At 41.1% G+C, this 12500-nt stretch overlaps 1 protein-coding gene and 2 pseudogenes across 2 annotated transcripts in view; all 3 read left to right on the forward strand.

Annotated features, from left to right (window-relative positions):
• myripa (myosin VIIA and Rab interacting protein a) overlaps positions 1 to 12500 on the forward strand; it is a 21041-nt gene that overhangs the window by 8120 nt on the left and 421 nt on the right. Inside the window, exons 4-16 of one of the 2 annotated variants that reach the window (XM_015956547.3) lie at positions 153 to 289; positions 6105 to 6185; positions 6810 to 6907; positions 7074 to 7154; positions 7297 to 7434; positions 8096 to 8228; positions 8293 to 8822; positions 9168 to 10886; positions 11046 to 11102; positions 11259 to 11438; positions 11548 to 11709; positions 11824 to 11922; positions 12023 to 12083. In XM_015956547.3, coding sequence (XP_015812033.1) covers positions 153 to 289; positions 6105 to 6185; positions 6810 to 6907; positions 7074 to 7154; positions 7297 to 7434; positions 8096 to 8228; positions 8293 to 8822; positions 9168 to 10886; positions 11046 to 11102; positions 11259 to 11438; positions 11548 to 11709; positions 11824 to 11922; positions 12023 to 12083 — 3476 coding nt within the window. The remainder of the gene's footprint in view (positions 1 to 152; positions 290 to 6104; positions 6186 to 6809; positions 6908 to 7073; positions 7155 to 7296; positions 7435 to 8095; positions 8229 to 8292; positions 8823 to 9167; positions 10887 to 11045; positions 11103 to 11258; positions 11439 to 11547; positions 11710 to 11823; positions 11923 to 12022; positions 12084 to 12500) is intronic. The other variant, XM_054741860.2, reaches the window with a different exon arrangement.
• LOC129163680 (tripartite motif-containing protein 29-like) lies at positions 3092 to 4224 on the forward strand (annotated as a pseudogene).
• On the forward strand, positions 4544 to 5720 carry LOC139073186 (tripartite motif-containing protein 16-like protein; annotated as a pseudogene).

The raw sequence follows: 12500 nt of genomic DNA on the forward strand, positions 1-12500 counted from the left end.
ATTATGTTTAACTGAAACTAAAACCAAGAAAAGGAAAAAACTTTGTTATAGCACACTTGCTTGCAAAACAAAATCACATTTATTGTAGAAATCCCCCCAAATCAGTTACCTCAGGTTAACTGCTGAAAATGATAAAACATTCTGTCCCTCAGGTTGCTGAAGACTCAGTCACTCGAGTGGTTTTATACGAACGTGAAGAAACGCTTTAAGAGGTTCGGCAGTGCCAAAGTGCTGAAGACTCTCTACAGGAAACACCTGGCAGAGCACAGTGCTCTTTCAGAGCTCACAGGTAAGTTATTCCTTGTTCAGTGAGAACTTATAGAACCCCTCTTGCTGAACTTGTCTTATTTTTTTGCTCACATGTAATCTATTTTAACCTTTATTTTTCCTACAATCAAAGTGAGGAAATAGGCTTTAGTTGTTTATGTAACAAAAAGCACTCAGCAGACCCCCAGGGAGGTATTTGCAGTCAGAGCAAGGAGCTTTGCAGGAGGCGGCTAAGCTGAAAATGTATATTTTTATGCATCAGCATCTGTTCCAGTATGTAGAACCAGTCAGGGACAAAGTCATAGCGCGTTGCTGCACCATTAGTCCCCAGTCTTTGGTCTGATTAAGCTGATGTAGTGTTTTAGAGAATTATGGGTGTTTAGTGGAGAGAGCACTGGCTGCAGATGATAAAGAGCTGTGGACCCAGTGGGACCCTCCTCTGATCTAGTAGCTTAAACACACTCTGTACATCTCACTACTCTGATCCTGTACCTGATCAGCATAAAACAACAATATGAGTTGCATGAAAGCATTTGTATTAATATAGCTGATATTAGTCCTGATAGTTGGGTGAAAGACTGAAGCTGGTGGTTTAGCACGCCTGGAAACTCCCAAAGAGCAAAAAGTTAACAAACCTGAAAAAAGTGTCTCAGATATAAACGCGTACTAAGCCTTTACAAAATGTAATGCCACTAGTTTTTCATTCTAATGAAAATAACTAATTAACTTTAAGATACTCAAAGTAATCTTACAAAAAAATAATAATGGCAAAGTATAAAAACAAATATAAATATGATATTGTAAAAGCTTCTGTTAAAAAAGATGAAATGTTATGAAAAATAATTAAACCCTGTCTTATATTATGTAAATTAACCTAAAATATTCCTACAAACTGACATTTTTGCCCAAATACTAAATCATTCAGTATTTCAGTTATGCATTCATAATAATAATAATAATAATAATAATAATAATAATAATAATGTTGAATTATTATAACCATCCCAGTACATTACATTCATATATTTAATCTCACAGCTGGTAAACTGATAGTACAAGCACATTATCGCAATGACCTTTGGAAGATTTGAGTTTATTTCAGTTAAACATATTAATTAACCCAGGTCTCTTATTGTGAAAGTTTATTAAAGAAATGAGTCTGTTTGGTTAAAAGTGATGAATGATAAAGATGATTCTTATCACTAAACTAGATAGCTTCATATGTTTGCGGTTTTACCAAATAAATGCTCATAATGTCCAGTCCAAACAACCCTCAACATAAAACATTAAGTTGATCAGAATGAACAAATTCTTACCAAAATGATTAGAAATCAACATGCTTGAATATAAAACAACACTTCTTCCAACAGGGTTTTCTTATTCAGTTTGATTGCCACACAAGTTGGGTGACGACCTCAAGATAAATGAAAATAGTTTTAATGGTCACTTTTCAGCCAGTTTGCTGTGAATCATAAAGAAAAACACAACTGTGTTATTGTTGTACTTCTCTTTTCAACCAACAACGTAGTTATGCGTTTTTTTGGGGCGGTGACACTTAGCGTTTCTGACAACGAAGCAGGAAGTAGAGTAAAGCTCAAGGTTCTGATGTCAGTGTCTCAAGCATCAAATGTTACAGTATGCAGCTCAGCTTCCTCTAGTGTGGACAGGAAATGGAAATTGTCCTTTTTAAATAAGACTAGTTTCATAAATTGTTACCTTCAGAGTTTCAGTGATCTTTCAGCTGCTGTTCTGTTCTGATGAAAGGTGTTTTCCAGCTCCCTGTAATGATGCTGAATGAGGTCAGAAACATTTATTTAGAACAACTTTCACCAGATTTGAGTACTAAATTCAATTCAATTTCCCCCTTGGGGATTAATAAAGACAACCTTGAACCTTGAACCTTAAATACGACTAATAAAATCTCCTGTTTACATTATTTAGCTTTCAGTGAATTAAAACTGAAGCTCTTCCTGTATTTTTCAAACACACCAAACATCTCCATTTGTGCAAGTGCTGTCTTTGGCCTTTGAAATGATTGGAAGTGGCCTGATGTACCAGACTGTGCATTAGAACAGGAGCTGCTGCAGACAGCTCAGGTCACCTAATGCCTGACATGAGGACTCTCTAATGCACTTACGTAAGCACAAACGCTGCATTGTTGCAGGAATATCAGGGTGATGTAAAGGAATACAAAAGGCTCAAAGGTAAAACGTGTTTATAGTGTGACTGCACTGCGCTTTGGAGCTGTCAGGGTTTTCCTTTATCGTTTACAGCCTGAGGCAGTAAACTTAGCATCTTTTTACTGTATCTGTAATTTATTCACTTTTCGAGTCGACCCGATTAAAGCTGGACTCTACAGCCAACCAACCTAAAAAACAAAAAGTCTTAATTCCATCAATTTTACAGATAATGAACTCAAATAAAACAAAGACTGACGCAGTTTTACTGTAAGACACATTAGAAAAATCTGTTAATTCCTGTTTATCAAAAACATTCCCAGATTCTCTCCCTGTCTGAAGTTTTCCAATAAATCCAGTTAATGTTGAAACACATTTAAAATGATCCAGTTTTAGAAAGCGGGTTTAATCCCTTCAGACTTCCAGTGTCCATCCATTAAGATCATAAGTACATGCAAAATATTTTTTTAATAGAACAAAGACTAAAGCAGTTTTTATGGGAAAAAATTGAAAGATAATGTGTTTTAAACCAAATATTTCAATAAAAAAATGGTTAAACAGTTTTCTTTTCAACCAGCTCCTCCTCCACACTCTTCTTCCTGTTTTTCAAATAAATTCCCAGTTTCTCTCCCTGTCTGACTGGTTTGAAGTTGGGTGGAACCAACATGTGTGAGCTGATTGGTTCTTTGCACCGACACGCGATTTATTTATAAAACTTGTTTCTATTCTCAAGTGAAACTGGCAAAGTCACTGTTGCTGAAAGTCAAAATGGAGCAGAAAGGAGATCAGCTGAACCAAGAAACCTTCTCATGTTCGATCTGTCTGGATCTCCTGAAGGATCCTGTGACTATTTCCTGCAGACACAGCTACTGCATGATCTGCATTAAAAGTTACTGGGATGCAGATAAGAAGAAAAGCTGCCACTGTCCTCAGTGCAGGCAGACGTTCATGCCGAGGCCCATGCTAGCTGCTATTGTGGAGCAGCTGAATAAGACTGGACTCCAAGCTGCTCCTGCTGATCTCTGCTATGCTGGACCTGAAGATGTGGCCTGTGATGTCTGCACTGGAATAAAACTAAAAGCCATCAAGTCCTGTTTAGTCTGTTTGGCCTCTTTTTGTGAGAAACACCTGCAACCTCACTATGGTTCAGCTCCATTTAAGAAGCATAAACTAGTGGAGCCTTCCAAGAACCTCCAGGAGAACATCTGCTCCTGCCACGATGAGGTGATGAAGATGTTTTGCCGTACCGATCAGCAGTGTGTCTGTATTCTTTGCTTAATGGAGGACCACAAAGGCCATGACATAGTCTCAGCTGTAACAGAAAGAGCTGAGAAGCAGAAGGAGCTGGAGGTGAGAAGAAAAGAAACCCAGCAGGGGATCCAGGACTAAGAGAAAGATGTGAAGCTGCTTCAACAGGAGAAGAAGTGCATCAGTCGCTCTGCTGATAAAGCGGTGGAGGACAGTGAGAAGATCTTCTCTGAGATGATTTGTCTCATCCAGAAAAAAAGCAACAGATCAGATCTCAGCAGGAAGCTGAGCTGAGTCGTGTCAACAAGCTTCAGGAGAAACCGGAGCAGGAGATCATTGATATGAGGAGGAAGGTGCCATGGTCTGTGTCTGCGGCTTTCCCCAAGTGTCTCCTGATGTCCCCCATCCCTCTTTAGATTCCCCTTTTGTGTCTCTTAGCGCCCTCATGTGTCCTTTGTCTGCATCTTATTTATGTGCCTTCTGTTTGTAGCCTTTCAGGTCATCCCCAGCCCCTCCAGTTGTAGCTCCAGCCTTTTTGTCCCCAGCTCGGTGTGTGTGTGTGTGTGTGTGTGTGTGTGTGTGTGTGTGTGTGTGTGTGTGTGTGTGTGTGTGCGCGTGTGTGTGTGCGCGTGTGTGTGTGTGTGTGTGTGTGTGTGTGTGTGTGTGTGTGCGCGTGTGTGTGTGTGTGTGCGCGCGTGTGTGTGTGTGTGTGTGTGCGCGCGTGTGCGTGTGTGTGCGCGCGTGTTCTTCTCCAGTCAGGTCCGGTGTCCTCCCCTGCTCCTCCTCCCTGATTAGTTATTGCCTTCACCTGGTTCTCTCCCCACACACCTGCAGCTCATCTGCCTCCCATTATGCCCCAGTCTATAAAGCCCTGTCTGTTTCTCATTGTCTTGTCGGTTCATTGTTGTTTGTCAGAGTGATTTATTTTGTCAGTCTGCCCATTCCTCTGGTGTTTTTGGATCTTCTGATCATTTCCTGATTTTTGGATTTAGGCTCCCTGCCTTTTGGATTTATTTTTTATTTTTGGACTCATCCTACAATAAAAGGATTTTCTTTATTTCAACTCCTGCCTCGTGTCATCCTGGGTATCTGCATTTTGGGTCCAAACAGTCCTCTCAACGTGACTGAAAGAAGCTGAGCTGAAGAAGGTCTCAGACACGGGAGGATCACAACAAGTTTCTACGCAGTTACCCTTCTGTGTCAGTGTTAAGTCAGTCCACACACTCCTTTAGTTTCTGTTTCCGTCCTCTGAGATACTTTGAGGACGTGAAATCAGCTGTTTCAGAGCTCAGATTCAAACTAGAGGACATCCTGAGGTGACATTGGACAAACATCTCATCGACTGTCACTGAGGTGGATGTCTTACTGTCAGAACCATAACCAAACTGGAATGTTAAAATATTTGTCTGTAATCGCACTGGATCCAGACACATAAAACACAATCATGTCACTATCAGAGGGGAACAGAAAGGTAACAGCAGTTAGAAGACATGAAAGGGGGTTATTTATTGATTACAAATACAGGTTTATCAAATGGTGGCAGGTCCTAAGCAAACTGGTCGTTGTTACTGGGAGGTGGAGTGGACAGGGAAACAAGTTTCCATAGCAGTTACCAACAAGAACAGCAACGGAACAGAAGATGAGTCTAAATTTGGATGAAATGATAAATCTTGGGCTTTAGTTTGTTCCCAAAGGGGTTATGTGTTCTGGTACAACAACATCCAAACCTGCATCTCAGGTCCTCCTTCCTCCAGAATTGGAGTGTATCGGGATGAAAAAGCAGGAACTGTCTTTCTTCAGCGTCTCTGAAACGAGGGCTCTCCTCCACAGAGTCTAGACCACGTTCACTCAGCCGCTTCATGCTGGAGTTTGGCTTTATGATCATGGAGACTCTGTTGAATTCTGTAAACTTAAATAGACTTTTTCCACTTATGTTCTGTAAAACATTTTCTTCTAAACAAGAGGTTTGTGGATTTATTAAAATAGTTTTCCAGAACACTGTATAAAACTTAAGTGTAACTTTTTTTGTTTGCTACAACTTTTAGAGACAATTTAAATTGTTTTACTTACAATAATTTTTAATAAAATCAAATGAGAACTGAAACAAAACCTTGACTGTGGATTACATGTGGGCTTTTGCATCCATCAATAAAATCATTATCTTCAGTTTTGCTACTAATTGTACTTTATTAATGTTTACTAACAATAACAAAAACATCTCAGCTTTTAGCATTAGCTATCTAAAGCAGAAAAGAAATAGAAATGGAAAATACGTAATCTTTTCAAGCTGCTGAGTTTTATAGTAAATCCAGTTCTAATTTTGAAACACATTTAAAGATCTACATTTTCAGGAAGCAGGTTTAATCCCTGCAGACTTCTTGTGTCTCCTCATGTTTACATCCATGTGTTCAGAGGGCAGCGCCTGCGACGAGAGCATCTGCAATGAGGACAGCGTCAGTGGGAGCGACTCAACCTTCTACAGGCAAACTGAAGGTGCACAAGCTCACTGTAGCTCATTTCTACTTTAAAGATGGCTGTAATAGTCTGAAACACATTAGTGTTAAAAATGTCAAACAACTTCTGCATCTCCACATGATAGAAATGCTCTGGATTATGAGCTTTTCTACAGTCTTTGAATTTTTTTTTCTTAATTTTTTTCTTTGAATTAACCAGACAGTCAAGCATTAAATCTAACATGTTCCAGTCGCGACAGCGGTACAAAAATTAGGATACTAACTTATGAAAAGCTGCAGATAGGATAGTACTTTATTGTGCAACAATTAATTCTGCTGATTTACATCTAACTGCCTTCAAATTCCGTTATGAGAAGGAAAATTATAACTAGCATCAAAATTGTGTGTGTGTGTGTGTGTGTGTGTGTGTGTGTGTGTGTGTGTGTGTGTGTGTGTGTGTGTGTGTGTGCGCGCCCGCACATTTGTGAATGCATTGCACGCATAAGCAAGTGTGTGCAGTGTCCTCTGCCCTCACTCTGCCTAAAAACACTTGAAGGATCCTCGTGCCCTCGGGAACCATCGTTATTTTTTTTTTCTTATTAGATGAATGGTATCTAAAGAATTCCCACTCTGAATAGTGAGAGATGCCCGTGTTTGTGTTCAGAGCACAGCCTGGAGGAGACGCTCACTGTGGCCATGCGGGTTGCAGAGGAGGCCATAGATGAAGCCATTTCTAGGGCTGAGTTTGACACCTCTACTCAGGTAGTTTTTGGTCTTTTATCATATTTGCTGCAGTAGCTTTAGCTAGAGTTATGTGAAATATGTGATGCTGTATAATTTAGCACTGTAGTATCATACAAGCCACCTATTAAGATGGGCGGGGGTGCTGAATATGTTTCCTAATAGTTTTTTTTGTTTGTTTCCTCAGAAGAAGCAGAATGAAGCTCATTATCTGCAGGAGCACAAAGGAGAGCTCATCGAGGAGCTGGCCAGAACTATTGTGCAAAAAGTAAAAACGGGATTAAATTGTGGATTACAGCAGATGTTCCATTGTGTATAATCGACATGATTTATTTTCTATTTGAAGTCGGTTTATAATACTCTAAATCCACGGGAGGGTTAAAGCTAATCCTGCTCTCTTTGTGTGTAAGATCACCAGCAGGAGGAACTCTTCGGCTGAGATGAGGGCAGAATACGACCACAAATGGCCCTCAGAGCAGAACACCAGCCTTCATCCTCATCAGTCAAATTGTGATCAAGTCTCCGGCTCCCTGAAGGCAAATCTCTGGGTAAATAAAGCTAAATCAAGTCAGACTTATTTAACTTTACTGCTTTCTAAAAACGTTGAAGGCCTGAAATGAAAATATGGATATGTCAGTCGGTCATAACATTATGACCACTGACATGAAAAAATTACTTTTTCATTGTAGCACAATGTCGTGCTGGTTGTTACGATTTCTATATTCAAGATAAAATTTACCATTGACAGTATAGCAGCTGATGTCTGATGTGTTTACCTAACATTCAAATTCTCAAGTTATCAGTTGGCAGCCTGTGGAATCTGAGCGTGATGCACAGAGAGCCGCAAATGCATCAGACATAAAGAAAATGCCACTGATGATGATAACGGCTCCTCTAATATTGTATTATTTTTGTAAATGTGATTTGTGCACATTGCTGGTGCTTTTGTTGTGATTTTTGAGTAAAGGTAGACATTTGTGTTGTGTTGAGTTTAAATTAAATGAGCTTTAATCAAAAGTTTGCAAACTTGGCTACATTACTGTGATGCCATTAGACATGGTTCTGTTTAGATATGTGGACTTGATTCAGTTTTGCATTTTTTGTACAACAGAAGGAACATTTGCCAGCACACACTGACCTCTAGTGGCTTCACTGGTGTTTGTTATTAACAGAAATCAGAGTTTTCCACTATCTTATCTCCATCCTCAGAGGTCCCATTCAGCCTTCACACTGGACGACTGCTCTTGTACTCCGGAGCAAAACTGTCTGACAGCCTTAAAGAACGAAGCCAGCGGGTTGGCTATGACGGCGTGGAAGAGTGTGGATCGACTCGACAACTCTGGTAAGATGTGTTAACGTAGAATTGTATAGAATTCTAGTTTTCTGAGTTTTCTGTTTTTCTCCAGTTCTGAAGAGTCCAGATGGGAACTGGATCGCCCTGCAGAGTGCCCAGCTGTCTCGCCCCAGCCTCCTCACCAAACGCAAGAGCCTGGTTTACAGTGCCTTGGAGAGGGAGTCCGGCGTGGTGTCAGCCTACGAAGGTCTGGGCTCTGACAACGAAACCAAACCAGAGGCTGATAGTGCCTGGGGAGCTGTCCTCCAGGAGATCCACAGGAAAATGACAGACTCTAAGTTCACCTCACACGGGCACAACGTCACACCTCTGGTGGACCCCCACGTCTGCAGCGATGATCCATTTTCAGACTCTGAGGGGCACTGGAAACCTATTAAACATCTGCTGGTTCATCTAAAGAAGAAAGTTCCTGCGGAGATCAGGAAGCCTTTGTCGTCTCGTAGGACCAGCATCATCGATGTGAACTTTAACCTCAAAGGAGGAGGGGAAAGGGAAGGGGTGAAGATGGCTGCTCAGCCAGAAACGAGAAAAATCAGGAAATCACGGAAGAAGAGGAGTAAAAAAAAGCCCTCTTCTGTACTGGTGAGAAAGAAGCAACATTTTAATGATTATTCATAAATCTACAGAACCGAATAGCTTAAAAACACAAGATTACAGTTTCTGCCCTAAATAGTAACTTTTGTTTTCATGTTACAAAAAGTATTTTTGTTTTTCTGACCAAAACAAAATGAACAAATCACACGACACAAACTAAAAAATCACTTTAAAGTCAAATCCTTTTAATTAGAGCTAACATACCTAAATTAAGAAAACAGAGTAATTTTATTTAAAACCTTTATTAACATTTACATAAATTAGTAATTAAGCTAAACACACGTTTATTTTTACAAATACTAAAATAATTGTGTGAATATTTTAAATTTGCAGGATTTAAACAGAGAAAGTGATCCTCTACATCCATCTGATGCTGTGACTCCTACCACTCCCACCTCCGAAGCATCGACTCCTGAACCTTTTGACCTCGATGGTGACGTAACAGGAAAGGACTTTTCTTTGAATGTGCATCAATCTGAAGGCAGAGTTTCTGACTTTGACATGAGAGAAGGACCAGAAAAAGACAGAAGTGATGGAGAAACGGGGGTGATGACGAGACAGAGGGACATGGACTTGGGTGGACTGACACCAGAGGAGGAAGAGAAAGAAAAAGATGAAGAGGTGAGATGCAGTTTGTACAGACTTGTTTCACAGTCCAACCTCACCTACTTCTCTTCTACTAAAGATGATTTAGACAGAGTGGGACAAAGCGAAGGGGAGGGAGACACGGAGGAGGAGCAGAAGAGTCTTTCTAATAGACTTTTTCAGTTGGAAAAACGAGTCCAAGCAATGCAGTTCTCGTCCACTGAGGACGAGCTGGACAGAATGGGTGTTGAAGAGGACGAGAACGAGGAAGATCTGGCCGTGAAATTGTGCCGACTAGCTAATGAAGTTAATGCCTCCCAGTTTTCTTCTACTGAGGATGAGTTGGACAGAGTGGGAAGAGGAGAGGACGAAGAGGAGGTGACTGACGAGGAGACGTTGTGGAAGCTGCAGCCAGACAGAAGTCAGCTGAGGGATTTGGTCAGTTTGGTCAGAGCCTCGCAGTTTTCCTCCACTGAGGATGAGCTGGACAGAGTTGGAGAGAAGGAAGGAGAAATGGAGCAGAAAGTAAAACAGGAAATCGGGAGTGAGATGAAGGAGCTGTGGGAGGGAGCAGAATCCATGGGAGACATCGACATGAAAATGTTTGATTTGACAGATGAAACAGAGGAAATGAGAGAACAGAAAAGTGATGAAAATACAAGAGAAGATGTTTTTGATAGCTGGAAGGAGACTGAGGATGTTTGGGATGATGAAAGAGATGTAAAGAAAGGTAGAAATCTCCTGGATGAAAGAGTAAAGGGGAATACATCGGCTGGAAAAGAGCAACTATGTGTCAAAGATCTGGAAGTCTTCAAACCTGAGAAAGTACTGGAGCCAAAAGAAAGACAAGAGGCACACTTTAAAACAAGAGAGGACGCCGAGAGGACAGAACACGAGATAAAACCTGAACCAGAGACTGAGCCAGCAGCAAAAATGAATGATGAAATGGAAGAGTTCATAAAAGAAGGCAACGAGAGAGAGAGGAAATGGAAATTGGCAGCAAGAAGTGATGAAGAAGACTTAGAATTTGACAGAATAATCAGCAGCATGTTGATGATGACTCTGGAGGACATGCAGGTGGAAACGATGAAGGACACAGATGGAAAAAGTGAGCGAAGACTAGAGGAGGTAGAGAATAGCAGAGAGCAGGAGAGAAAATCAGTGGAACAAAGAAAAGATGCTTCAGAGGAAACAGAACAAGTTTCAGACGAAAGGACAGAAAAAATCATCTCTAATCAACGGACTAGAGGTGTTAGAGGGGGAAACATGGAGGATGGAGGACAGACATGTTTAACTAGAGAGAAAATCAAAGACTCAGATCAGACAAGTCCAGAGTCTGATTTGGAGGAGACAAGAGTGGAGGGAGACATGATGGAGACGAATGCAGCAAACGAAAACATTAAAGAGGTGGAGCAGAGCAGCTCTCCTCCTCACGGAGGGTTTCTGTCACCGGAGGAGTTTCAGAGCGTAAGTGATCCTGATCTGATGAAGCTCACAAACGGCTCTGCTCTCACTAACTTCTGTCTGTGATCTGATCGAATGATTCTTTAAAATAATCTCACTAACTTCTTCGTGACTCTCACTTCCACTCTGTTTTCCCGTTTTCCTGTGCCTTATAACCTGTAGGATAGCAACATGGAGCTTTATCAAACTATACAGTTAATATCATCCCTTCTGGAGCAGGTGAGAGGGAATGTTACCATTTAACACTTAAAGCATTTAAATTTGATGGAGTTGTTTCAGCCCACAAAGCATCAAAAGGAAATACTGAGAAGTTATTTTCCACTAAACAAATACAATTAACTTTTTTCTCACACACAAAAATCTTATAAATTCTAGAAATATTCTGCAGCGTCTCTGCGCAGCATCACCACCGAGGTGTTGAAGGTTCTGAACACCACTGAAGAGCTGCTGCAGGGAGTGGATGCTCAAAACCACACCTGGCATCCTTCTGTCTCGCTGCCACCAAACATGGACCCCAAAACACTGGACCAGCAGTTCTCCAGACTGGAGGAAAATGTAAGTTCATGCAACTGTAGGAATGTATTAAATGGAATTCTCTGCTGTTAAATAGCTGTTTTGTTTAAATTGCAGAGACTTTCATGCAAACTTTAACATTTTTCTGCAGGTGTACGTTGCAGCCGGTCCAGTGTACGGTCTGGAGGCAGAGCTCAGTGATCTGGAGGAGTGCGCCAGAGGAATCTGCAGCTCCACATCCGACATGGAGCTGACTTTCCTGGAGGAGCAGGTGGCAGCAACTGCTGCTCGAGTTCAGCAGTCAGAGCTACAGGTCAGCTGGATTACAGGATGGGATGCACGGATGTGGTGTTTTCACAGAGTCTGTGTTTCTGCTCATTGTGCCATTAAATTAATTAATTGTGTCGTGTTGCTGTTTCTGCTGTAGATAGGCAACATCTCTGCAAGAATCGCTGCTCTGAAGAGCGCCGGCCTCAACGTGGACCCTCAGTTACGCGTCACTAAAGCCAGGACCTCGTCAGTTACGGTGCTACACACACTACATGAACACATGCATGCAGCCTAAAAACCAGGAGCAGCAAACTCAATTTCAAGCCAAAATATGTTGCACACGTTTGTTCCTGCAGCCTGTGACTCTGGACTCCTCGAGACACATGAGAAGAAGATTGCCTGCCCCGCCGGTGAAAGGTGAAAACTTACTCAGTAGGATTGTATTTGCACATCAGTCTGCTGTTTGATAGGTAATTTAAAAATACCAACAAATGATGATGCACAAATATTCACTTCAGTTTAAAAACTATTTTCATGGCATTATTTAAAAACTCCCCGCGACCCTGCGTGGACAAGCGGGTTCAGAAAATGGATGGATGGGGGTTCAGAAAATGGATGGATGGATGGATGGATGGATGGATATTTAAAAACTTTACAAGTTCTAGCACAGTAAGGTATTTGAACTTGTAAAACTGAATATTAGTGTGCTCTTGTGAGACGATCACTGTGAGAAGTCCTCCATTATTTGTCTTGTATGGAAAATTCCGAGTGTAACTAATCAGAAAAATGTACAAAATTAATGTTTTTAGAAATTAGTCAAAATCTTTTAAGTTA

The sequence above is a fragment of the Nothobranchius furzeri genome, chromosome 11, assembly GCF_043380555.1.
Source record: "Nothobranchius furzeri strain GRZ-AD chromosome 11, NfurGRZ-RIMD1, whole genome shotgun sequence".
In the NCBI taxonomy this organism is placed as follows: Eukaryota; Metazoa; Chordata; class Actinopteri; order Cyprinodontiformes; family Nothobranchiidae; genus Nothobranchius; species Nothobranchius furzeri.